Source organism: Eptatretus burgeri, chromosome 1, assembly GCF_056783735.1.
Source record: "Eptatretus burgeri isolate ZD-2024b chromosome 1, Ebu_testis_v1, whole genome shotgun sequence".
Classification (NCBI taxonomy): Eukaryota; Metazoa; Chordata; class Myxini; order Myxiniformes; family Myxinidae; genus Eptatretus; species Eptatretus burgeri.
In genome coordinates, this window is record NC_140961.1 from 15,240,024 (window position 1) to 15,267,429 (window position 27,406).

The following is a 27,406-nucleotide window of genomic DNA, read 5'->3' on the forward strand; positions in this document are numbered from 1 at the left end:
GGACACCTCTACCGGGGCCTCACAAACTGGATGTTGATCATTTGTTTGGGCGGGAACATCGAATGGAGCCGCAAAACGATTTTGGTCTATCTCAGGAAAAATAACGATCAGAGAGAAGTTGTCTGTTATCAGAGAGAAGATGTTATGCTTTATGAACAACATACACACACAAACACATGCTTTGTCGATATCAGCAAATTTTTGAGAATCAGCAGGTTGGAGTCATTGCGATTACCGACCACTGGACGTACTGTATACAACCCAGAAACCTTGAGTAGCTTTCACCTAAAAACAACGCTACATTTATAAAGACGTTTCAGGGAGATGTTCGCAAATATTATTCTTTATAAACAGCTGTGTGTGATGGGTGGAAAAAAAAATTAGCTCGGCAATTTAGAAAATGCGTTCATATGGCAAACAGCACAGAAATCGGGAGCTATCAAATATATTTTGCTTTGAAACTCACAAAGAGAAACATATAATCTTTGAAAAGCAAATCCGACAAACAAATGCTTTAGAAACAGTCATGAGGACAAAGGAAAACCTGCAAGAACCTCCATAAGATACGGGATGAAACTTTGCAGCTGCAGCACCCGTAACAGGCACGGCATGTCCACACACCCACGGAGAGTCCATACAGATCCAAGTCTACTGATATGTACCACGTCCGTGTATCCTGTATTCGTACATCTAACTTTAAGTAACTGTCGACTGTACATCCCGATCAGGACAAGAACTGGACTGTATAGGTTGGTAAGTGTCTTAAGCACTCAAACAAGCACTTCAACGGAACGCCTGGCTTGGCAAGCGATTACCAGTTGCCGTCGATACAACGATGCACCGGGAAGCACCCGTGCAATGTACGAATTGGACAAATCAACACTTTTTTGAGGAGTCGGAACTGCCGATACTTTCAAATCTGGAGCTTACATTTTGTAATTCTGGTTAGTTTAAGAGATTCTCTCCGTTATTCATATGAGCAAATGAAATTAAGCCATGAATGCTGACATCTCCAGGTGATTATAAGCATTGCAATATACCAGCGATTCATGTAGGCCGTGGGCTGAACCTGGCTATTGTGTCAACTAGCTGGAGTCAAACGACTGAAGGAGGTTTCTATGTATTATTATTTTTTTAATTTTACACTCGTTCAAATAGATCAAACTTCAACTAAAAATAATGGTTTGCTAGTCAGTAAAATAGTTTTGTTTCACACCTCACTCCAGGCAATTTATCAGCCAATCAGAACGCTCTGTTCATTTGGCTCCGGGATAAAATCAAGATGGTGGCGCCCAGTCTGTCGTGCGCTTGTCATCTGAAACGAGATGAAAATGGACTCGTTATACCGTTTAAAGATGCTTCGTGGACAAAATTTGTTGAATGTGTGGATATATGGATCAATCTTGACGGTTTCGAGATGGAAATCGCTGAGAAATTCCGTGATATAAACCGTGAAACGTCTGGATATCATCTTCGGTGCCACCAATGTTTTACTGACAAGAGGAGGATTGGTAAGTAAGGTAGCCTATGCACTACTAGATTAGTAGGTAGTAGGCCTAGACGTACAATAACTACCTATCATATGTAATTTTGATGTACATTACCTTCACATGGCTGTTTCAGGCTGGGGAATATATATATATATATATATATATATATATATATATATATATATATATATATATATATATATATATATATATATATATATATATATATATATATAATTTTGAGCCAAATCTCGTTTATGAATTGATTGGGGAAAAGCAGTTTGTGATTTGTTTAGATTGAGTCAGTGATACACTATCTCACACTGGAGGGAATGGTTAGTGCATTATCTTGCATGATTCTGTCTCACACTAGAGGGGAATGGTTAGTGCATGATGTCGCATGATTCTATCATTATGGTATTGACTTGGACTGGATTAGGCGATCAAAAATTCACATTTTTCCAATTGAATTGAAGCAAATCAACCATGGGCTGGTTTCATGAAGCTTCCCAAGCTGGCTGTATCAACTTGCTGGATGGCTAAGTGGATAAATCATCCGCTTGATAATTCAGAGGTCCTGGGTTTGAATCCCACCACCGGATGGGATTTTGTCAGAGTGTACTCTCAGCCTCAGTCAACTCAGCTATGAATGAGTACCTGGCAATATTGGACAGTGAACATATCTTGATGTAATGAATGATCAGTTCCATGTGCTGAAATCATCATCAGGGCTGTGCACCATGGAGGAGTTTGATGGTGCTGTAGTGAACAGGTATGGCCAGGGATTAAAATCAGCATTGTAAAGCGCTTTGAGTGGAGTGAATTATCTGGCTTTCGTGGAGAAAGACCCATATTATTATTATTATATTATGATTTTTTTCATTTTTATAGGGCAAAGTATTACAAGAAAAGAGAAAGGAAAACGCCACCCACCCAATTTAGATGAACTTAGCAGCTGTGCATCAAATAAGGTCCACAATGATGAAGAACCAACAAAACATATATTACGTTCTGCATTTGTTGATTCGAGTATTCCCAGCAGAACACCTCGACGATCAGCTCATGTACTTCCATACGAGTGCATCATTGGCCAGTAAACTAAAACGATTATTGGCTTTGATCGGAAACGGAACATTGAGAAACTGGTTACATGTGAGACAGATGCAGGAAAACTACTCCAAGCTTCTGAACTCAAAAATTATCAGCGGATACTAATTCAAATTGGACATATTGATCCTGTATGTATTGAGCTATGGCATTGTTACGGTTCTTGGAACTGCACGCATACAACATACAGTTGTCCTGACTCAGTTATTCCATTAATATACATGTAGTTAGGCCCCTTCCTTTCGTGTAGTGGGAAGACAAGGGACAGCGTTGCGATGGGCTATTACTTAGGTTATCAAATCATTTTTCCCCTCCATTCCACTTCCCACTCTTCTTCTTTTCACTGCTGAGGAAAACTTTCCTCGCTTGCTACCCTCGTCTCGCTTACCACAGCGTGACGATCCACGGTGCCATCATCTCGCTTGCTACCCTCGTTTCGCTGGCCACAGCATACCACCGTCTACCCAGCGACTCGTTTTCAGAGGCAAAATCCCGACGTTCGGCTGGACAAACGCGAAAGCTGCACCACCATCCACCTGCCAAATGCCGGACATGTGTGGCGTGGGTGGACCATACCGGAGTCTGGCTGAAACGCAGCCCAGAAAGGTGGACCACGTGAAAGGCCGGTCCAATCGGCATGCTCGGCTCAGACAATGACATCAGGTTTCGGCAAGGATCCTCCCCGACCACCGGGTTCTAAAAAGCGCGGACCTCCATGTAGTTGGTTGATGGGGAAGAGAATTGCAAGTGGGTTGGGAAGAGAATTGCATGTTGGTTGGGAAGAGAATTGCAAGTGTGTTGGGAAGAGAATTGCAGGTTGGTTGGGAAGAGAATTGCAAGTGGGTTGGGAAGAGAATTGCAAGTTGATTGGAAGGAGAAGTGAGAGAGGTTTTTGAGTATTGAAGAAGGAGTAAGGAGAATTGAAGGAGAGAAGGAGTCATTGAAAGTGAGTGTTCCTGCCACTTGTCTCCGCCGACACGACGTCGAACCGCCCCTTGCTTCTCGATCAAGCCTCCTGTCTGGCCCCACTTTCTGTTCCTTATCTCCGACCTCACGACCTCGACGAACGGCCTCTTGCCCAGTCCTGCCTGCTGCTCATCTCTCCACCCCCCTCCCCCCTTTGGACTCCACTCTTCTCCACTCGAGCCACTCCTGCAGACACGGTCTCCACATATACGGTTGTGGCCGAACAACTCAACCATTGTCGGGTGCCGCACCACGGAGCATCCCTCCCCAGAAACACTCAGGTATCGAGAAACTGTAACCTCAACTCCCTCCCTCCCTGGCTGCAAAAGTCCCTTTCACAATTGGGTTTAGTTTGTCTGAGTGTGTGTCTGAGAGTGTTGGCGCCTGTCCGTTAAGTAAGCCTGTATAAGATCTTTTATCGTAGTGATTGTTGCTTTATTAATCTCGTGTCAAGTCTGCACTGTGTCTGCTTTGTAAGTTGCTTGTAAAATTTCCACACCCCACAACTCTCTCATCTTTCCCTGCATTGCACCCCCAATAAACCTTTTGTTGTGCCACATGCTTTTCCTCACTTATTGTAAATAAATAATTGTTGTTGAAATGTTCCCAGCTCGCCTTTGTTTTTTCTCTCATTGGTCCAGCATGGTTCAGATCTAATTTTAGCCGGGTCTTTATTCCCGACAATCCGTTTCTTTTAGCCGGTACATCCTTGGCAGTGCCGCTCGGCTGCATCCGATCCAGAAAGGAGATATGATCCGGTAGAGTGATCCGGTTCGGACAAGGCGTATCGAGGGCGTGGTTCCCCGGTGGTTAAACTGCGTGGTTAATTAGGAAACCCGATTCACCCATAGGTTCACCCACAATTCCGGGGAGTCTGGTGGAAATCGACGTAGCTTTCCCCACCTAGTGGTCTTCTCACCCGACCCCGCCGGCCCGCAACAATATCATGCCTCATGTTATAAACTCTATGTCAACTGCCTCAGTGTGAAGGAGAAATCTCTTAGGGTGCTGACAGATTCCTTTGACCGATTCCATGTGGAGATTATTGAGCATCGGATTATTGATGGTGGTGAAGGCATGACAATGAAAACATTGACCAAACTATTCATCAAATGGGCCGCTAACACTGAAGAGGTTGACATCAGTGACTATCATTGCTATCAACTTAAGGCAAGGCTGGTGAAAAAGTTCCCAAACTTACAGTTCACTTCTATGAAATCTTGTGCAAATGAACTTGTTCTGCTGCCTTCTGTTGCACATAAAGCAACTGTCAGCACAGTTACGGCTTACTCCGACTCTGAGTCCATGAGTTCACAATCGGAGGCTGAAGGAGAGTGCACTTGTAACATAACCAAGCACGAGGAGTATGCACAGCTGTACCATTCTGCAATGTGCCGACAGAACACTGTCTGCTCTGTTGAGGGACTCGTCGATTGGCCGCCAACTGCCGATTGTCTGACTTCTGCCATATGTTCAGACATTATTCCACCGGAGCTGTTGAACTTTCTTGCCTGGTGTACTGGTTTAACAATCGATTTCACAGAAGACAGTCACAATTAAAAGTGATGAGAGCATGAGAAAGCTCCCGGCTATTACTCAAGACATCATCGCACTGTCCTCTAGTGGCCGGAAGCTTATGCCGAAGCAAGTCGCACTTGGTATGACAGTTCTTCATTTGAGTGGTTCTGCAAAGATCCAGCAGTTGTTGAACAACTTCGGCCATTGTGTCTCGCATTCAACAACACGCAGGCATGGCACAGCCCTCGCCACACAGCAGCTCCAACTAGCGAATGATATATCTCCAGGATTCAAGAAAAAAGTTATTCGCAGCATTGGTGTGGGATAATAACGACTTCGGCGTGGAAACACTCACAGGTATTTTCATAAGTTTTCAACATTTTCCCTGGTCTATGGGTAGTCATGAATTCTCTTTCCAAGAAAAGAGGTTTAAAACATGGAGTTGCTTTATTGTCCATCATGGTGGAATTTTTGTCCATATATACAGGTAAAGGAACCACACATAACACGGATGGGATAACAATTCAGACAAGAAACCGCCATACCGAAACCTCTGTTACTCGGTCGACATCACTGAAATCAGTCGGAATCTTGGCCCGATCGTGTTGGAGGATATTGTCGGCTTTCACTCATTCACAGGCTGCGACACTGTAAGCTCCTTCAAGGGGAAAGGCAAGGTGTGCCCTCTGAAGATGATGCTGGCTTCTCCGATGTACGTCAAAGCTTTTCGTGAACTTGGGCTGGCATGTACAGTGACAGACAACCTGTTAAACGTGCTGGAGTCATTTGTCTGTAAATTGTATGGGTGGAAAGATTGTAATGATGTAAGCATTGGTCGTTACAATGCTTTCCGTTGTGCCATGATGGAAACGTCGCTGCCACCCAACCGAGACAGCTTGAAACTCCACGTCATGCGAAGGAATTACTAGACAGGAATTCACAAGTCGTGTTTCAAGCAGAACATTTGCCCACCATCACCAGAGCAACATGGCTGGATAAAGACCGACAACCAACTCGCTGTCAAGTGGTCCACCATGCCCATTGCCCCTGCATCAGTTTTAGAAGTTGTACACTGTAGCTGCAAGAAAGGACAGTGCAACTCCAAATGATGCTCCTGCACAAAGGCAACCGTGTATTGTATGGACTTGTGTAACTGCTGCGACTGCACAAATCGCCCTGTGACCACGGTCGACAGCGAAAGCGAGGATGAGGCCTGCAATGATTTATGCAAAAGTGATGATGAGGATGACTATCAGGAATAGAACCAGGTATGTTGAACATATTTTTTTGGATTTTCGTTTTTCAGTATTCACCTGAATCTGGGTCAAAATCAATATCTAGATATGTGCAATTATATATTTCAGAATATTGGTTGTTACAACTCTCCGCTGTGCCCCAATTGGACGGTTTGCCACCAATTGACCGCTTCAAGCATCGATGAGCTGCGTTTCATGCGGAGACTCGGCAGCGATTTGGTCCAATTATCTACCGCAGTTTACCCTAATTTGCGTCACGTGATCATCATGACGTATTCAGCTTAATTTCTGGAGCTCATCCTGATGCCACGTACCAAGTTTCGTGGCATTCGGACGTACATTTGTGGATAAAATCGACTGTTGCATATACCAATTAGCTCTCAATTTGCACCCTTGGTCCATATACCCCAGTTTACCCTAATTTGTGTCACGTGATCATCATGACGTTTTCAGCTTTATGTCTGGACTTCTTCCTGATGCTATGTACCAAGTTTGTTGGCATTCAGACGTATACTTGTGGAGAAAATCGACTGTTGCATACTAATTATCTCGTATGAATAATTAATTAGTTGAAGTAGTCAATATTAATTAGTGAACCAATATTTTTAGTAGAAGTTTTTTTTTTTTAAATCACCACATCTATAGCTACGATTTAATGTAAACTTCTCCCCTTCACCCCTTTGACTGCAGCACTTTTCTATTTTGGCGTGTCCTTCAGGCTTTGGCCCACGGCCTAAAAAGATTCAATCGGTGTAGTTCATGGATGAAGAAATTCTGTAACATTTTCTTTTTTCAAAAAAGGAACGACCAGCAATGTGTGACTTTTTGAGAGCGCACCAGACATTAACCTTTGAGCAGTCCCTTTCATGTTACCAAACTTCCATATTTCATGGTGATGCATCCTGCTGCTTAGAACAAGTCAATTTATGAGCAATGAAGCTAATTAACAATGAACAGAATAACAGATAAATTAATATCACAATGATTGAATGCAATTAAGAAATAAAAAACCCCTCTGCACACATGGTCTTTATACACAGTATATTATATATATATATATATATATATATATATATATATATATATATATATATATATATATATATATATATATATATATATATTAGCAAATACAACCTGTTGCTTTGCTGATGGAGATATTATGGGGGAGTTGAAGAGGGGTGGGAGAGAGAGAGGAGGAGAGGGTATGTGGTTCCAGCAGATATGACATCCAGTTTAACAGCAGACACATTGATGAATCACCCTGCCTGTGAAACACCAGGGCGACAGTTTATTGCTAGGTCAGGATTTGAACTCAGGATAGAATGCTTAAAGCAAGTGATTGTACCTCTCAGCTATTCTGCCATGATGACAATGAAAGGTTCCATTTTTTAAATTTGTATTAAACATGGGGCCATCGCAGGGGAGTGGCTCCTGAACATTGTTCAAGTCGATCGATATACAGAATTCAGTGACAGTGCGAATATTTTAAAACGCTCGCCAGGTGGCTTAAGCACTCCAAGAAAAAGGTTGAAAAGGAACGGCTTGCTTGGCAAGTGATTTTAATTTTAATTTTAATTTTTGTCTTTTTGTGAATGAACCGTCATATTAAACACACACCTCCCTGCGACGCCAAAAATATCAAATATGCCCAAATTGAACAATTGAATACTTTTTTTTAACAGTTGGAACTGCTGCTAAGTTCAGATCTGGAGCTGAAATTTTTGAATTCGGCTTAGTTGAAGAGATTGTTGAGGTTTTGGCATGTGCGGAAATGAAATCAAGCAACGAACGCTGGCGTCTCTGGGCGATTATAAGCGTTGCAATGTACCCAGTGATTCGTAGTCATGATGAACAGGCATTTGATAAATATGAGTGTGGAAAGTGAAACAAACAAACAAAAAAACTTTTTTTGTTTAATCGTTGTAGCCTGTTCCAAGTCGAGGCATGGTTGAGCTGGCCCAAAAAAATGCGGCTTCAGACCCCAGTTAGGTAACCCAGGATACGCCTTAACACCCCAAAGAGCAAGGTGGCTGATGATCGTTTGATAGAGGATATAATTAAATAGGGACGTTAATTATCTTCAAAAGGGGTGTTTTAATAAACCCAAACAAGCAATTTTCAACCAAAAACAACAAAATAGTATGGCTCGGAAATCGGGTGTTATTTCACAACGACTCGCGCAGAATGATGTGACATGGCAAACGCGTGACGTGATTCACGTTGAATGACGTAGTGCGGTACCGCTATCGACTGAAGGGCGCTCGGCAAGTGGTTTAAGCACTCCAATTAAATGGTTGATAAGGAGCGGCTGGCCAGGCTGTGGCTGCATACTATATAGGATCTCTTTCACTTTAAAGCTGGTCTTCACCACACACACAGCAGTTAAATAAATTAAATGAATTCATTTGAATAATTAATTTTATCGTTTATCCACAAAAGACTTGCTCGTCAATGTAGAACAACCATGGAGACATCGTAAAATGCAATCACCCATGAAATAAACATTGCAGATAATCCGCCACATTGCCTACTCGTCTGTGCACACGTCATGTGGTACATCATTCGCTGTCCACGCAGATGTTATAACTTTATTTTAAAACGTGCGTTTTTGACCAGATTTGCTTTGATTCCCTGCAGAGCACTTCACAAAACCTCCAAAAATATAGAGACAGATCTGGCAGACACAATGGATAAGCAGTCCATCTGGGGGACAGGAGGCAAGGTCCAGCTGTGAATGCATTGTCATGTAGCTCAATGAAGCTGGTTAATTTTAGCACATTCTTCAATCTGTTGCTCACTCCGATATAATTCTCCAAATAGAAGAAAAAGATAAGTTTACTGCTCTGGAAATTTAACATTTTCTTTTGTACATATAGAGCAGGAGGCAACGTAGCCTTGCTTGCTTAAAGTAAATAGGTATATTGGCTTAGTTATAAGACTCGTTATTTTTTAAATTATCAGATTTCACTCCAGATTTTGACACTTATTTAATCCGGACAATATCTGATCCTCAAAACTGAAATAATATATTGATGATATACTTTAGTACTTGAGAGTAGATCATGGAAAATCACATCATATGATGCATTAAATCACTCCAAGCTCCTAATTTGAAAACGACAGCACTTCAAAAAGTGATGTACACAGCAATTCGTAGCAATGATGAACAGGCATTCGATAATATGAGTGAGGAAAGTGGAAGAAAAAAAACTTTATCATAAAGAAATTGTTGCGACCTCTTCCAAGTCAAGGCATGGTTGAGCAGGCCAAAAAACATGGTGGCTTCAGACCCCAGTGAGGTTACCCAGGAGATACCTTCAACCCCAAAGAGCGAGGTGGCTGAGGATCGCCTGAGAAAGGATATAATTAAATAAGGCCATTAATTATTATCTTCGAAAGGGGTGTTTTAATTAACCCAAACACCCAATTTTCACTCATGCTCTTCCTTGGAGATCCCTTAGTATGCATGCAAAGTTTCAGGCTGCTAGGTTTTATGGTTTTGGAGTTGTGTTGGAGACACACACAACTATTTATTTGTGTGTATATGTGTGTGTGTGTGTGTGAGTGTGTGTGTGTGTGTGTGTACTGTATACTGTATATATAAAAATATATATCTGCAATGATGTTGTATCCGTGCTGTTACGAAAATGCGTTATCAGAACACAACAACAACAACCTCACTATGTTATTCTGAGCAAATAGTTCACTCACCACATGTTTTTTTCTGTGCTATGTCATTCTCAGTAAGTTGTTCTTGTTCTGTCATTCATTCCAATTTGTGATTGGAATGATGCTGCTTGGAAGGAAAATACAGAGAGATTGAGTTTGAAGGAGAATCAGGAAATGATGAGGGTTTGCACCAGTGGATTCAGCATTTGCAGATTCATGATTGACATCATTAAAATATTACCCACCTTTTGTTGGGGTCAGTTGCAGTGAGTTTGTTTTCCCAAGTGAGTCATGAACCGGCTGTTCATGCCTGATGTTCAACTGAAGGTGTCACAGGAATGTGGAAATTATTGGTTCATTGGTTTTCGGCATTCGCTATTTCCGCATTGTCTTCTTTCTTTCAGGATCCCTCCCGTGCATAGCATGGGTACCTTGCTTTGTGTGTGTGTGTGTGTGTGTGCGTGTATGTATGTATGTATGTATGTATGTATGTATGTATGTATGTATGTATGTATATAGATATATAGAGACATACACACATATTGCTTAAAGATGGTGATTTGTTCCATCAAAGTTTTCAACAGCTCACTTGATACTTCCAGATATTTTGTCACCTGCAAGTCAACCAACATTGACAAGCAAGGTCCACACAGATGTCTCGGCTATTCTTCTTTCGTAATAATCATTAACTTCCTTCCAATTCACAGACACAGCTATCCATTCATCCATTACCTGTTTTTGCAATTAGCTTCAGGACAGCCCTGAAGTTATGGCCACATCTTACCTGAGATGGTAAGATAAGGTGAAGAAAAACCTTTTGCGAACAAATATCTGTCTCTAAGGCTTTCACAAAGGGCATCTCGAAGCTTTAAGCTGCCTCAAATTGTTTTGTGAATATGGCCCTAAACAAGACACTAATGGCAGTAGTTCCCACAATATTCCTGTATCACAACTTTTTCTCAAGGTCAGACAGAGTGTGAAATTGGTTTCTTTTGCCAAATAGATGTGAGCAGACGATGCATCCTGAGAAACTCGATATTCATATAATAAGGTGGAATCAATCTTTGTCAACGTCTATTTCTGCTCAGTCAAAGAAAGGATTAATTTTAAAGCTTGTTTATGTCGAATGTCGAATTTATCACACAATGTCGAATAGGATAGACTCGTCGAGTGGTCGTGAACTTACATTTACATCTGCTTTGAGCTGCCATGAGTGTGTATTTGATGGGCAAGATTCACCTGCTCATATACCTGGGGTGAAGTTGGAGGTTTAGCGAGCTGTGGAAGGACTTTATAGAAGCCTTGTCATCATCATCATCATCATCTGGTGTGATCTCCATCACATTTACAGTGGTTCGTATATTAGCTCTTTCTTCAATCAAAAAAAATAATTGTTTCGTTCAAGTAAACATGAAAAAATATGTGTGTGGGGTGAGGATGGATGCAGAAAGGGGGGGGGGACATGAAGCTTTGAGGGTGTGGGGTTGGTGTGGATGCTCATTCTGATTCAAATTCCCAACTTTGACAAACGGAGCCAAATGATCATGGGAAGGGAGGGAAATGTCGAACCAGGAGAACAGAAAGAATGAAATTCAAGTTGAAATGAGATCGATTGTTGAGAGCGTGATGTAAAAGATGAAGTTTTTTATTTTATTTTATTTTATTTTTTTGAAGTTAGGAGGGGAAATATGATGATGTAGAGGAGAGAGAAGCAAGATAACTGGGAAGAAAAAAGCAAAACGTGGAACATGGAGATAAAGAACATTCTATCCAAGGATAGGCCATGTCAGGCTTTGAACTTGAATATAAAATTAATCAGAGCAAAAACAACGAACAAATTTACATGAAATATTGCACACGTTGCAATCAAATCAAATCAGGTCAGGTATGGGAGCATGTGCCAGAGTAGCGCGTCGCTGTGTCCACTTTCCGCCGGTACTCCAGAGGCCTCCGTCTGGCCATCCCCTAGACAGATGCCTGGCCCATCCCCATCCCCTTGAGATGCCGATCAACCATGAGGCAGGTGGTCGGCCCATTGGCTCCCTCCGCTCACGAGGCTCCCTCGCTAAGAGAATCTGGTGAGCAGGATCAGTGTCAGGAAAACGAGGCACAAGTCCATACAGCCACAGCTGAAGCTCACAGACTGTCAGGTAACACATCTCTTGAGACTCTCAGCAACTGCTGGTTGGACACAAAGCTTGACCAGCAATAGCCAAGTATTCTGCAAAGAGACCTGGTACCAAAGGAATTAAGTCTCCATCTCAGATCCCTGGTCAGAGTCCAAGTCTCACATCCAGAGAGCAAGAATAGAAGCACCAAGGACTTGAAGACTTGGACTTTCGTCATCCTACACAGGTACCAATGATCCAGCCATGTGCCACACCCCATGATTCAGTGAATCCACGACTCTCCAGGCTGACCCAGATGTCTGTTGACCTCTGGCTCACAGCCTGCAAAGCCATGAATATCATTGCCAAGTTAAGTAAATCTCTCCATGACCTCAACATCCTCACCACAAACAGGTACAGACAAGATAACAGCATCCAAGATGTCATTGGAAGCCTGGATCTTAGTTTTGACCCAGGAAACCCGTAGTCCCAGCGACTCCTATTCCTCATTCAGCCCCTCAAGGGCCACGACAAGGATATCTAGAGTCTCTGTCAAGATGACTGCATCATCTGCGAAAACAAGGTCAGAGATCTTGACATTCTCAAACGATGCACCCCAACTTGATATCTCCAACAACTTCCCCAGAATCCAGTCCAAACAAGTGCTGAAAAGGGTAGGAGGTGGGGGGGGGGCAGTACACACCCTGGACGGACTCCAGTAACAACTGGAAATAAGTCAGAGATGGTATCACCAGAGTTTAGTTCAGACATCAGATTGATCAGTTTTGGTGGCACCCCAAGAAGAACAGCCTTGGCTGGGATGGTTCCATTCTCCCGGATTTAATCTGCAACTTCAGAGTTGTTACCACAAGTCTGTGGTCGATATTGAGGAACTGAGCACTCCGGTCGACCCTGCAGTTCTGGCTCATCCTCCAGGGACCATCAACGAGCACATGATCAATCTCCTTTGCCAGACCACCAGCGTTGGAATACCAAGTCCAGCAACGAGCCTGTGGGAACTGAAACTATGAACCAGCCACCCTAAGTCCATGAGTTCTTGCAAAGTCAAGTAACTTAGCACTATTCTGGTTCACAGTTCCAGACCCACGGGGACCAACACACGTCTCATAACCATCCCTATCAGGTCCAGTCAATGCATTGAAATCCCCCAATACTCAAAGAGTATCTCACCTGGGGCACTGATCAACCACAGACTCGAGCGTGGCATACAATGCGTCCTTCACGCTGAGATCACTCACCTCAGTTGGAGCATAAACAGAGACCAGAGAAATGACAGCCAAGGAGTGATGAATCCTTAGTTTCACCATACGCTTGTTGACCGGTGTTACCTCAATTATCATTGAAGCCAGCTTATTGGACTCAGCTCCAGCAACTCCTTGGGTATGGTAACCATCAGAGCAACCAGACCAGTAGGAGGTGTAACTACCCGCCATGATCTCACCACCATCCGGTTTCCGAACCTCAGAGAGTGCTGCAATACCGATGTCCAAACGCTTGAGTTGAAATGATAACAGAGACAGGTGATCATCCTCTCTTCGGGATAAGACATTCCAGGCACCCACCCGAAGGGACCGCGGAGGGCAGCTGCATAGGAGGTAATCCCACGAAGTAGGTTTTCAATTTTCTTTGTGTTTTGCGGAGTGAAGGGTTTTCCAGTGGCTGGATTACAAATCTTGCCACCAACCTCTGAAATAAAATGCAACACAACTGCAGGAGGACGTCTGCAGACACAGTTGGGCACTATATATATATATATATATATATATATATATATATATATATATATATATATATATATATATATATATATATATATATACATATATATGGATGGCTATTGGCTCACAAGGAGCTCCTCCACCCTTTGACAGGTTTTCTTTTTAATCTTGCTTGGTGTCCATGTCATACACCCTCCTCACCAGGAAACTATGTTGGGGAGACGGTTTAGTCGCCGACAACCCGACCCTGGAACAGGTTAGTACAGTTTACATGATACCTGTAGCAAGTCACAGATCTAATCTGGCCTGATCTGACAACAGCAGTGAAATAACTGGCCAAATACAGCACTGGATTATCAGGAGAAACAAACAGACAAAGATGGAGTAATCAGGAGGAACATGGATACGATTCCGGTTTCAGCTGCTATCCCTCTACCATCATACCCATCCAGGTGCAGCCAAGTGAACCCAACAAAAACTATTTACAAGATTCACCCCCCCATCGTCAAAGGAAAAGAATGAGCGAGATGGGGGACAAAAAAACACACACACACACACACACACACACACACACACACACACACACACACACACACACACACACACACACACACACACCAATACACAGGCCCTCTATTATAATGGAGATCTATTTCTGGAAAACACTCATGACACACTTCTGGTTTAATTAATTAATTTAAAATTGCTCATTATTTCTTATTAATTCACACAACTTCCAATGCTACAGGAACCTGTTTCTACGAAAACCAACCAAACTTAAGAAATTACAATGACATCTAAAACCCTTCTCACATGACCTTATCAAAGTCTCAGCACAATGACCCCTCTCTCACATCTTGGAATACATTTTAGCACGAACCACCAAATCATCCTTTAACAGAACAAATTCCAGCAAATCTAATAAGCTGAGATGAAATCTAACAGCAACACTTAGGAGCATGGCACAACATAAAAAAACCCCCAAATCCTGTTCGGAAAACTCAGCTTCAGTGAGGTGGAAACCAGCAGTTCAGGCTTTACCTTACACATGCGAAAAACCCCGAACCAGACCTTTGACCTTTTGACCTCCAAAACAATAGACTTCGAGCTTGTCACTAACTCCATCGAGTGGTTAAGTTTCGTGAAGATCATTCGATTTCGCAAGAAACAGACAGATGGGTGAAAACATAACCTCCGTCCACCTTTGGTGGTGGAGGTAATAACCCCCCGAGAATTTGGGAATTTTAGTATGACTTGGAGATGGGATACCATCTACCACCAGCAGCAGCACGATACTATAAATATTTACAAAGAGCGAATTGGGGTCCTTCCCCTACGCTGAACCCCCAGGACCATCCTTTGGTGGTGGAGGTAATAACCCCCCGAGAATCTGGGCATTTTAGTATGACTTGTAGATGGGATACCATCTACCACCAGCAGCAGCACGATACTATAAATATTTACAAAGAGCGAATTGGGGTCCTTCCCCTACCCTGAACCCCCAGGACCATCCTTTGGTGGTGGAGGTAATAACCCCCCGAGAATCTGGGTATTTTAGTATGACTTGTAGATGGGATACCATCTACCACCAGCAGCAGCACGATACTATAAATATTTACAAAGAGCGAATTGGGGTCCTTCCCCTACCCTGAACCCCCAGTGCCATCCTTTGGTGGTGGAGGTAATAACCCCCCGAGAATCTGGGTATTTTAGTATGACTTGTAGATGGGATACCATCTACCACTAGCAGCAGCACAATACTATAAATATTTACAAAGAGCGAATTGGGGTCCTTCCCCTACCCTGAACCCCCAGTGCCATCCTTTGGTGGTGGAGGTAATAACCCCCCGAGAATTTGGGCATTTTAGTATGACTTGTAGATGGGATACCATCTACCACCAGCAGCAGCACGATACTATAAATATTTACAAAGAGCGAATTGGGGTCCTTCCCCTACCCTGAAACCCCAGAACCATCCTTTGGTGGTGGAGGTAATAACCCCCCGAGAATCTGGGCATTTTAGTATGACTTGTAGATGGGATACCATCTACCACCAGCAGCAGCACGATACTATAAATATTTACAAAGAGCGAATTGGGGTCCTTCCCCTACCCTGAACCCCCAGGACCATCCTTTGGTGGTGGAGGTAATAACCCCCCGAGAATCTGGGCATTTTAGTATGACTTGTAGATGGGATACCATCTACCACCAGCAGCAGCACAATACTATAAATATTTACAAAAGAGCGAATTGGGGTCCTTCCCCTACCCTGAACCCCCAGGACCATCCTTTGGTGGTGGAGGTAATAACCCCCCGAGAATCTGGGCATTTTAGTATGACTTGTAGATGGGATACCATCTACCACCAGCAGCAGCACGATACTATAAATATTTACAAAGAGCGAATTGGGGTCCTTCCCCTACCCTGAACCCCCAGGACCATCCTTTGGTGGTGGAGGTAATAACCCCCCGAGAATCTGGGCATTTTAGTATGACTTGTAGATGGGATACCATCTACCACCAGCAGCAGCACGATACTATAAATATTTACAAAGAGCGAATTGGGGTCCTTCCCCTACCCTGAACCCCAAGGACCATCCTTTGGTGGTGGAGGTAATAACCCCCCGAGAATCTGGGCATTTTAGTATGACTTGTAGATGGGATACCATCTACCACCAGCAGCAGCACAATACTATAAATATTTACAAAGAGCGAATTGGGGTCCTTCCCCTACCCTGAACCCCAAGGACCATCCTTTGGTGGTGGAGGTAATAACCCCCCGAGAATCTGGGTATTTTAGTATGACTTGTAGATGGGATACCATCTACCACCAGCAGCACACGATACTATAAATATTTACAAAGAGCAAATTGGGGTCCTTCCCCTACCCTGAACCCCCAGGACCATCCTTTGGTGGTGGAGGTAATAACCCCCCGAGAATCTGGGTATTTTAGTATGACTTGTAGATGGGATACCATCTACCACTAGCAGCAGCACAATACTATAAATATTTACAAAGAGCGAATTGGGGTCCTTCCCCTACCCTGAACCCCCAGTGCCATCCTTTGGTGGTGGAGGTAATAACCCCCCGAGAATCTGGGCATTTTAGTATGACTTGTAGATGGGATACCATCTACCACCAGCAGCAGCACGATACTATAAATATTTACAAAGAGCGAATTGGGGTCCTTCCCCGACCATGAACCCCCAGGACCATCTAACTTCCATCACTATGAGTTTCTCCCCCTCATCTCTAGTTTATTATGATTATTTTTTAAAACACCTCAAACCTTCCTGAGGACAACCACCAGTTTTCAACTCATTCTGTCCAGCACTTCAGCAGTGTATAGTAACCTAATAGAACTCAATGTGCAATGGTTGTAAAATACATTTATCTTTGCTGGCCTTTGTTTTACTTTCACCCCAGTTTGTTGTGATACTTATCCTGTTTATACTGTGTTTTGGGCTCTGCCATGGATCATTGGTCCATCGTGAGTGACGGGGTGCAGAGCCCCAACCTGCGGGTTGGACTTGGGAGGGATAGTTTGTGGCCAGCATTTGATCGGCGTGCCGGAGACAGTCGCGTTCTCTTTGCACCATGGGATCTTTAACAGCATCCAGAAAATCGATGCGAGAAAATGGATCCTTGGCTTAGCATCCCATCCGACATGTGGTGACTCATTGATGCGTCCTCCCAATTGCGAAACACCAATCCGACAGGTTATAGTCGGAACGGCAATCAAAACAATTTGAGGCAGCTCAAAGGTAAGTGCAAGCCTGCTATCTGTGAGTTAGTAATCCAAAGTGTCTTTCACCTTTAACAACTGAAAGCTCTGATTCCAAGATATCATCTTAGAGTGCCGTAAAATGTCCTTTTATGATTTAAAGAATTATTTAAGGTTTTTTTTTTTTTTGCTGGACATTTGAGTCATCAGGATCCCATGCACAAGACTCAAATCGATTGTTTTGTCTTGCCGGTGCATTTGTCTTCAAACCGCTGCCACAGAGTCGTGTTATTTTAACCAAAAAAATAAACAAAAAAGATTTCTAAAAATAATAATTTCTGTTTTATTGATAAACACCAAACAAGAAGTCCAAAAACTAAAAAAAAAAATTGCTTTACAAAGGATGAAAAAAACCTATAAGTTTCAGTAATCCCATTTGTTACATCCCATGACAATTGCTCACCACCCTATTTGGAAAGCAGTCCATGGTACTGCCATATATGCAGATTGTCCATCAAATTGGATGGTCCTTAATTTTTCATTAATTGTACATTTGTTTAATTGCATGCACTGCATGTTGGAGTAATGAAATATTTCTTGACTTTGAAGCAATCTCCATGTGCATTTGTTTCTGCTCGCTGTTTTTGGAGCGATGCAAGGTCAGAATTTACCTTTACGTACACCTTTCCATGTTTATGTTGTTTCCACTCTCTTAGTGTGAATTACTGGTGAATCAGCTATTTAACCAACTACCATCTCACAATGCAGCTGGAGACAGATACATTGGCATACTCATCAAAAAAGGATGACATGTCGAAAGATGATAGCTGGGGATGGGTAATCTTGGCTGCATCTTTTATCATTTCGATGTGCACTCGTGCCATGACCAGGTAAGTGTGCGAAATGTGAAAGTATAATTGTATGACTGACAACTGTCTTTATTTGATGATTAATACATGAAGTTGATGGAACATGGGCAAAATGGTAAATTTCTACATTCATTCATTCTTTGCTCGTTACCTCCGCCACTGAAGGCGGACGGACAGAGATTATGTTTTCACCCCTGTTTGTCTGTTAGCAGCATATCTCAAAAAGTTATGGATAGATTCGGATGTAACTTGATTCGATTTTGGTGAAGATCCTCATCTGTTGTGTTTTTTTTGTTTTTTGTAAATATTGTCAAGGCTTGCATAATAGCTAACACACAAAACGTATAATAAAGAGAGCAGGAGACAAGAGGGGCAGGAGAGGGACACACAAAACGGTCGGGAACACAGACATTAGTAGATCTGTGAAAGGAAGAAGGATGGGGGCATGGAGCTTGGGGGTAAACAAAATGAAAACTACAGGGTCTTTTAGGAAGGAAAGCAGGGAATTTGAAGGAGGTTGGTTTGGGGTGGATTAACGGGGGTCATGCGCACAGAAGAAGGTAAGGGTAGGCATCAAAGAACCCGACATGAAAAGTCCGATGATTACTCACCAATTGACATAAGTTTTAAAACAAAACCGAATTGCAAACACACAGTAAACATGGAGGCAACAAAATACAAGTAAAAAACGACCGGGAAAACTTATCTTTGAGAAAGTCGGCAGAGACCATGAAGGGCACCATGGTAGCTGAGGAAGCACAACCGTATATATGCTGGAATTTTTCAGTGATTTTTCTCCATTGAGAGATGTGGTCAAAACGATATGTAGCACAACGATATCTCAAAAGGTTGTAGATGGATTTGGACAAAAAAATTTTTTGGGGGGGGGGGCAGGTTGGGTGTTTTATATGGAGGAATTGATTACATTTTGGTGAAGATCTGGATCCAGATACGAGAATTTTTTTAAATTTGAAAGTGATTCTTCGTCATTGAGACATGACCAAAAACGATTGTGTAACGTTATATTTCAAAACCTTTTGTTTGGATTCTGATGAAACTTGGTGAACAGGTTGGGTGTGTGATAAGCACGAATTTATTAGATTTTGATTTGGATCTGGATACAGATCAGGATACTGCAATTTCTAAAGTGATTCTTCACAATTGAGAGATGGGACAAAATATGTAGCATGACATTTCAAAAAGGTTGTGGACGGATTATGACAAAACTTGGTGGATGAGTTGGGCAGGTGACACGAACAAGCCAATTAGATTTTGGTTTAGGTTTGGATGCAGATCTGGCTTATCAGTGGGTACAGAACTTAAACTGTTCAGTCTGGTGGAGGTATGCACTCTACCAAGTGCCGTGTCCAATGAGCTCCACCACTGAAGGTGGATGGAGGTTGTTTTCACCCCTGTCTGTCTGTCTTTTAGTTTGTCTGTGAACAGCATATCTCAAAAAGTTGTGGGTGGACAGATTAGGACGAAATTTGGTGGAGAGATCAGGTATTTGATAAGGACTAAATGATTCGATTTTGGTGAAGAACCAGATCTGGATCCGGATAGTCGTTGATACTGCACTAGTTATTTGAGCCTATCCATTAAATTCTTTCAATATATTAACCTTCACACTCTTAGTGAGAATTGCAGAAAGGTAAAGGTTTGTATCAACCTTCATCCTCTTTAAACGCAGATGTCTTCAGCCTGTCTTTCGTTTTCCTTTGTCTCAATAACATATCCTCGTAAAAAAAATGTTTTTTGCATGTTTTTTTATTGCATGCTAAGTTGAGGCATGACAACAAAAAGGTTTTTTTGGCACAGCACTTGCATTCTGGAGAGACATGGGATGATCTGAGAGGTGAAAGGAGTCCTTTTTTATCTACCATGGTGATTTCAGTAGTTTCCAGCCATTTCTGTGTTCTTCTGATTGCTTTTCCACAGAGGAGGACAAGCTTCTGGGTGGCCATTTTATGTCTGCTGTGAAGTAATCAGCGAGGCTTTACTTTGTGGCATTGTTGACCATCGTGGTCTCAATAGAGAGGATCGGTGGTGGTTTCACTAAGTTAAGGCATCAGAATTTTTGAGACGTTTGAAAGATGTTTGCAAAATCCTCCTGCCTACATGTCGATGGTCTCTTCATAATTGGAAAATGAATCTTGAGCAGACATTCCCAACCCAACGATAGAAGTCATCGGTGCCGTGATAACATTTGGATGATCAAAAGCCAAAGTCAAACGATGTATCAAAGTTGGCCTCCAAAGCCAGCTGCTGACTTGTCATTTTCTGTCATACCAAATCCTTAACTGATGGTGAGGCCCTGAAGCTTGAGAGATGGAACTTCTTACAGTGGGTAATTAAGGAAATGGGTGAGTTTTAACATTTTTGAATGATCCTTCTGAGCTGTTAAGCCCTCATTCTAGCAAGGCTGAGAGACATTGTGAAATTTGCTTGCATCAAAAGACATGTCAGTGCTGAAGCAGTTTATAAATCCTTTCCAGGTCAACAGAGAGGGAATAAATGCATTGGTGCTGGCCTGCTGTTGACATGTGATGTGATCTGTCAAGATGAAACGAAGGCTTGGAGAACATTTAGAGGTCGATTATGGTTTAGGAGAAAAGAGACTGGGCCAAAGACCCTTCCTTGCACTATTCCAGTCTACTGGCAGAGGAGAAGAGATCATTTGATTGAGAGCTATGTGCTGACAGCATGAGTGGAGGAAGTCAGCAAGCCACCTGAGAAAGCAGGTGGCTTTGTGTTACACAGTTATAAAGATTGGCAATCGGTGCAGGGTGCTAGTGTGTGTCAAATGGCCAAAATATAACACCGGCCATACCCTCTTGTCTGAGACTCAGAGCTTCTGGATGAAGTTAATTCATTACATGGTGAGAGAGAGGAGTCCAGATTTGAGTTTCCAGGATGACATTCTAACTGATGATAAGTGATTACGTTACTGGAGATGAGAGAAGACTTGATTTTTGCAGCATTTATAGATTCTCAAAGGTTGGTTACAATTTTATATGGTCTGTCCAGGCTTACAATCCGAAAGACGTGAGAAGGATATGGTGACCCCTGACTGGATCAAGATATTGGAACAGTTGAGTCATGCTTTTGAAGATAACTTAAAGTAAACTTTGTGGCACAACATGAGGGGAGTGTTGATATCTTTTGAGATTGTAAAATGGATGATGAATGTTACGGGCTTTGGCTTGCTGGAAATGAACATTAATGAGTTCTCTAAGCTTTTACCTTCAGGACTTTGTCCATCTTTCTCGTGGAATTCACCAATCATTTTGATCAAGATTTGGCATCCATATCTTGGATAATCTCCATCAATGACTGCCTCACCATGGCCTGTGGTATGTTTTTGTACACACCTCATTTTGGCACTGCCAGTAAGTCTTAACATGTGAAAACAAATACCTTTGATTGTCAGTGCTCTCAGTTGCTCTTGGTTACAAATGCATCGTATAATACCTGATTTGTTATGGTACACTGGTATGCATATCGGTACAAGAGGCAGCTGAGATCATGTGCCTTAGAGCTGTTTATAACCTAATTACACCACACACACAGCGTAAAGTGGTGTGAAGCAATTGGTTACTCAATCATAGACCCTGTCTGGCTGACAAACATCAGTCTGTGATCGAGGAACGACTTAATTCAAATTGAAGCTTATACTTTGAACACTAGAACATGAATTGGAGCATGAACCTGCAGTTTAGCAGTATTTTGGCTCTGAATTTGGTAAATTGTATGGCATCTTGTCTCATCGCACATGCGGACAGATGAGTAGGGTAATTGTTTTACTCCGTCTGTGTGTCTGGAAGTCAAACAAGATTCAAAAATCATTCCAAACAGGAAACTTATTGTTTTTAGGGATGTTTCAAAGGACACAAGCAACAGGCATGAATAAACGAATTTAATGTGCTGAGTAAGGTAATGTAAAAATCGGTGCATTAATGCCAATAAACTTCTGAAAATGTTTTGAGGGATGTTTCAAAGGACACAAACAACAGGCATGAATAAACGAATTTAATGTGCTGAGTAAGGTAGTGTAAAAATCGGTGCATTAATGCCAATAAACTTCTGAAAATGTTTTTAGGAATGTTTCAAAGGACACAAACAACAGGCATGAATAAACGAATTTAATGTGCTGAGTAAGGTAGTGTAAAAATCGGTGCATTAATGCCAATAAACTTCTGAAAATGTTTTTAGGGATGTTTCAAAGGACACAAACAACAGGCATGAATAAACGAATTTAATGTGTCGAGTAAGGTAGTGTAAAAATCGGTGCATTAATGCCAATAAACTTCCGAAAATGTTTTTAGGGATGTTTCAAAGGACACAAACAACAGGAATGAATAAACGAATTTAATGTGCTGAGTAAGGTAGTGTAAAAATCGGTGCATTAATGCCAATAAACTTCTGAAAATGTTTTTAGGGATGTTTCAAAGGACACAAACAACAGGCATGAATAAACGAATTTAATGTGTTGAGTAAGGTAGTGTAAAAATCGGTGCATTAATGCCAATAAACTACCGAAAATGTTTTTATGGATGTTTCAAAGGACACAAACAACAGGCATGAATAAACGACTTTAATGTGCTGAGTAAGGTAGTGTAAAAATCGGTGCATTAATGCCAATAAACTTCTGAAAATGTTTTTAGGGATGTTTCAAAGGACACAAACAACAGGCATGAATAAACGAATTTAATGTGCTGAGTAAGGTAGTGTAAAAATCGGTGCATTAATGCCAATAAACTTCCGAAAATAAAAGATAATTCTCTACAGCCTATAAAACACTTTTATCTCAATTGAATTAAATGCTTGAACGCTTTAGAGTGACGGCTCGTGCTCGGAAACACAAAGCAAGAGTTAAAAAAACCCTTCTGTAGGTTGTTATCTCAAGCCTGGTGTTGGCTTAGTGGTTTGGGTGGCGGCTTGGGATTTGAGGGTCCTGAGTTCAAGCTCCGTTGGCCCCTGAATTAAAATACACCAGGAGGTTGACTCAGCCTGTTATCCTTCCGAGGTCGGCAAAATGAGCACCAGTGTACTGGTAAGGGGGACACTGCATCAGCAGCATGGCCGCGTCCCAACCAATGACGCAACCAGCAGCCGCAGTCTGCACTCGATAGAGAGGTTGTTATCTCCATTTGTGGGTTTCAGGAGGTTGGATAGAGTTCTCACAGAACTCAAAATCTCCACGTCTATTTTTTTGGTAAAGGATCGCGATTTATATGTGATTCATACGTGCTTCCCATACGTGCTTTTTCTCAAGTCTGCGCAGGGTCAGGTGTTCAATGAACTCAAGTTTCTCATTGTTAGTACGATTATCTGGTAATCTCATTACTTTTGTTTACGACGAGTTGAAGGTTTCGGTCACACAGACTCCTTATTTTTTCATTCATAGCAGCGTCTTGTGAGAAGTGTTTTTTTCCACTTGAATTTATTGTTTACCAGTCTGGGACAAACTTGAGGCAACACCATTTTACCAGCCCACACATCACATGTTCCCTCATTTGTTTGATTTTGTATTTAAACATCGTAAGCAATAGATATTGCACTGTTTCCATGTTTACGCGCATTCTTCACTTCTTGTAACGATTGATCATCCAACTATTTATTCATCTCCTTGTGTTTGTGTGCATCATTTCAGTTGATTCTTGCATCTGTTAATGTTTCACCGAATCCCCTACTAAGTTATTTAAAACAGGCTGCCCATGTTTACAGTTCGAAAGACTGCAGGTTAAGGTGACACCTGACTCGATTGAGTCATTGATATTGGAGGAACGATTCGGATTCTGATTCCAATGTGCCGCACTCTGTTACCGAAGCAGTTTCTTGGTGAAGGTTGTACTCGATGGTTTGCCATTGCCTTCCCAACATTGGTTAGGGCAGGAATTTGTAATTCGTTCAGCATGTTAGGGTTAGGGTTAGGGTCGCCGACTCTTTGTGAACGACATCATGGGATATTTAATGTCCAGCAACTGATTCCGGGAGATGGGACGTCCAGTTTAACGTCCATCCAGGGGATGGCACACACATTGATTCACCCTGACTGCGAAACACCGGGATGGCAGTTTGCAGCTGGTCTGAGCTTCAAGGTCAGGCTAGACAGCTTCGAAGCAAGTCTGCCATTAGGTCACCCGACCAACCTAATAGCATAAACCTTTGTACAATAAAATAGCTTTTAATGCACAAACTCTTGTGGAATGAACTTGCTTAATTCTCAGCGAGATAGCGCTTAGGGCCACTCTAAATGACCATGGTTTTGTACATCATCCAGCATAAGGAATTTTCTTTCCTCATAAATTTAAAATAAATCAAAGAAGCCTCTTCTGTCTGCTCATGTCTGCCAAAACGAAACGGACATTATGGCCAAGGCGGAATTCTGCAGTGCGCCACCACTAAGAAATCATTGTTCATTAACCGCATTCATGTGATGATCTACAGGGCGTATGATAAGTCGATATCCAATTTTAAAATGATTGGAGCAGTTTTATTTATGAACTGATTTCAATGAAATGAACCGAAAATGAAAGTGTGACAAGTGAGCTTTTATGCACAGCTCTTGAAACCTCCACATATGCTCCAGTACTGTCAACACATTTCCAAAATTTGCCAACAACATTCTCGACTGCTGATTGAGCCTGGTGTTGGCGCAGTGGTTAGGGCAGCAGCTTGGGACCCAAGAGGTCCTGAGTTCAAGCCCCGTTGGGCCACTGAATTAATACACCAGGGGGTTGACTCAGCCTGTCATCCTTCTGAAGTCGGCGAAATGAGTACCAGTGTACTGGGCCGGTGTATACACCGGTTAAAATAGGTGTACCATATCCCGTGTCGTAAGAGGCGACCAGAGTTGCGTCAGGAAGGTCATCCGGCGTAAAACATGTGCCAAATCACTATGCGGATCATACGGATTATCCGCTGTGGCGACCCCTAAAGGGAGCAGCCGAAAGAAAAAGAAGAAGAAGATTCTCGACTGCTGATTGAAATATGTTTTCAGGAATGTTGGTGAGAACACTGGTTATTCTCTCCTCCAGTTAATCAGGGTTTTTGGCTTCATGCTATTTGACACTCTTGTCATTTACATTTTGTTTCATTAAAATCGGTTCATAAATAAAGCTGCTACAACAAATTTACAATCGGGTAATGGCTTATCATACACCGTGTACAGGATATTATAAATAATGTTTCCCAGCTGCAAAAAAATTAAATAATACCCCTCGCTACAAATTGTTTTGTTGGGTGTGTGACATACAGTCGTGGCCAAAAATATTGGCACCCTTGCACTTTTTTTCAAATAACTCACAATTTTCTCTCAAAATAAGTTGAAATTGACAAAAGTATTTGTTCTCCACAATTCTCTATCTCGCAGTTAATGGATAAAAGAGCTTGGTCTCGGCGTCAATCCGTCAGTCCGTCAGTCCGTCAGTCCGTCAGTCCGTCAGTCCATCAGTCCATCAGTCCATCCGTCTGGCCGTGTGACTATATGCCTATTATCTACGTACTATTGGAATGTACCTTTCGACCCTTTAAACTGCTGAGATCCCTTAGACATTTGAAGACCCTTCAAGACCCCAAAGACCCCCAAATAACCCAAGAACCCCCATAACCCTGATGACCCAAAAGACTCTCAAGACCCCCAAGACCCTAAAGACCCCCATGACCCCAAAGACTCTGAAGATCCCCATAGAACCCAAAGACCCCCAAGACTCCCAAGACCACCAAAACTCCCAAGACCACCATGATCCTGATGACCCCAAAGACCTCCCAGACCTCCTGACCTCCAAGACCACCATGATCCCGATGACCCCCAAGACCACCATGACTTTGATGAACCCTAAGACCCTGAAGACCCCCATAGACTGCAAAGATCCTGAAGACCCCCCCAAGACCCCAGAGATGCTGAGGATCCACATACCCCCAAAGACCCCCAAATAACCCAAGACTTTGAAGACCCCCAACGACCCCCAAGAGCCTGAAGACCTAAAAGACCCTGAAGACCCAAAAGACTCCAAAGACCCTGAGGACCCAAAAGTCCAAAAAGACCTCAAAGATAAAAAAACAACCCAAAGACCCTTTAGACCCCTTCGACCTTAACGCCATTTCAACCCCTTACACACTTCAGACAGATTAGGCAGCTTAGACCATCGACCACTTAGACCACTTGGACTTTATATCACAAATTAAATTTCAAATAAATAGAATATCTGCAACATTGCAAATAAATTTGTAAAACAGAAATGTTAGTGTTATGATTGGTGTAAATCATGCCAACACGGTGACGTCAATCTTTGCAACGATGTGTGGAGAGGTGAGCGTCGTGAGCCGATCCATGCTAGTATTGCAGAACCTTTGTTTTTGATTCAGAACTTAGTATGTCCTTTAAAATCATAAAAATAAAAATAAATGGCATTGACAAAATTATTGACATCCCAGATTTAATATTTGGTTATTATTTCAGCACACACTTTCATCAGCACACACAGCCTTTGGACAAAATCACTGCAGTCAAGTGCTTCCTATAGCCATGAATGAGCTTTCTACACCTCTCTACTGGCAGTTTGTCCCACTCTTCTTGTGCAAACTGCTCCAGTTCTCCCAGATTTGAAGGGTGCCTTCTCCCAACTAGTGTTTTCAGATCTCCCCACAGGTGTTCAATGGAATTTCGATCTGGACTCATTGCTGGCAACTTCAGAACAATCCAGCGTTTTGTCTTGAACCATTCCTGTGTGCTTTTTGAAGTCTGTTTGGGGTCATTGTCCTGCTGCGAGATCTATGACCATCGACAGAGACCCAGCTTTCTGACACTGGGTTCAACATTGTGTTCCAAAATATCTTGGTAATCTCCTGGTTTAATGATGCCATGCACACATTCAAGGCATCCAGTGCTCGAGGCAGCATAGCAACTCCAAAACCTCACTGAACCTCCTCCATGTTTGACTGTAGGGAAGGTG

At 42.4% G+C, this 27,406-nt stretch overlaps 1 protein-coding gene across 10 annotated transcripts in view; it reads left to right on the forward strand.

The window, feature by feature from the left end:
- LOC147033919 (monocarboxylate transporter 12-like) overlaps positions 1–27,406 on the forward strand; it is a 64,689-nt gene that overhangs the window by 10,247 nt on the left and 27,036 nt on the right. For 5 of the 10 annotated variants that reach the window (XM_085873063.1, XM_085872993.1, XM_085873014.1 and 2 more), the window contains exons 1-3: positions 17,328–17,620; positions 18,297–18,470; positions 21,699–21,802. Coding sequence is in view for 8 of the 10 variants with exons in the window: in XM_085872993.1 (XP_085729119.1) it covers positions 18,343–18,470; positions 21,699–21,802 (232 nt within the window). In the remaining 2 variants the exon portion in view is untranslated. Of the gene's footprint in view, positions 1–17,326; positions 17,621–18,296; positions 18,471–21,476; positions 21,541–21,685; positions 21,803–27,406 lie in introns of those variants that run through there. The other 5 variants (XM_085873072.1, XM_085873053.1, XM_085873035.1 and 2 more) reach the window with 4 other exon arrangements.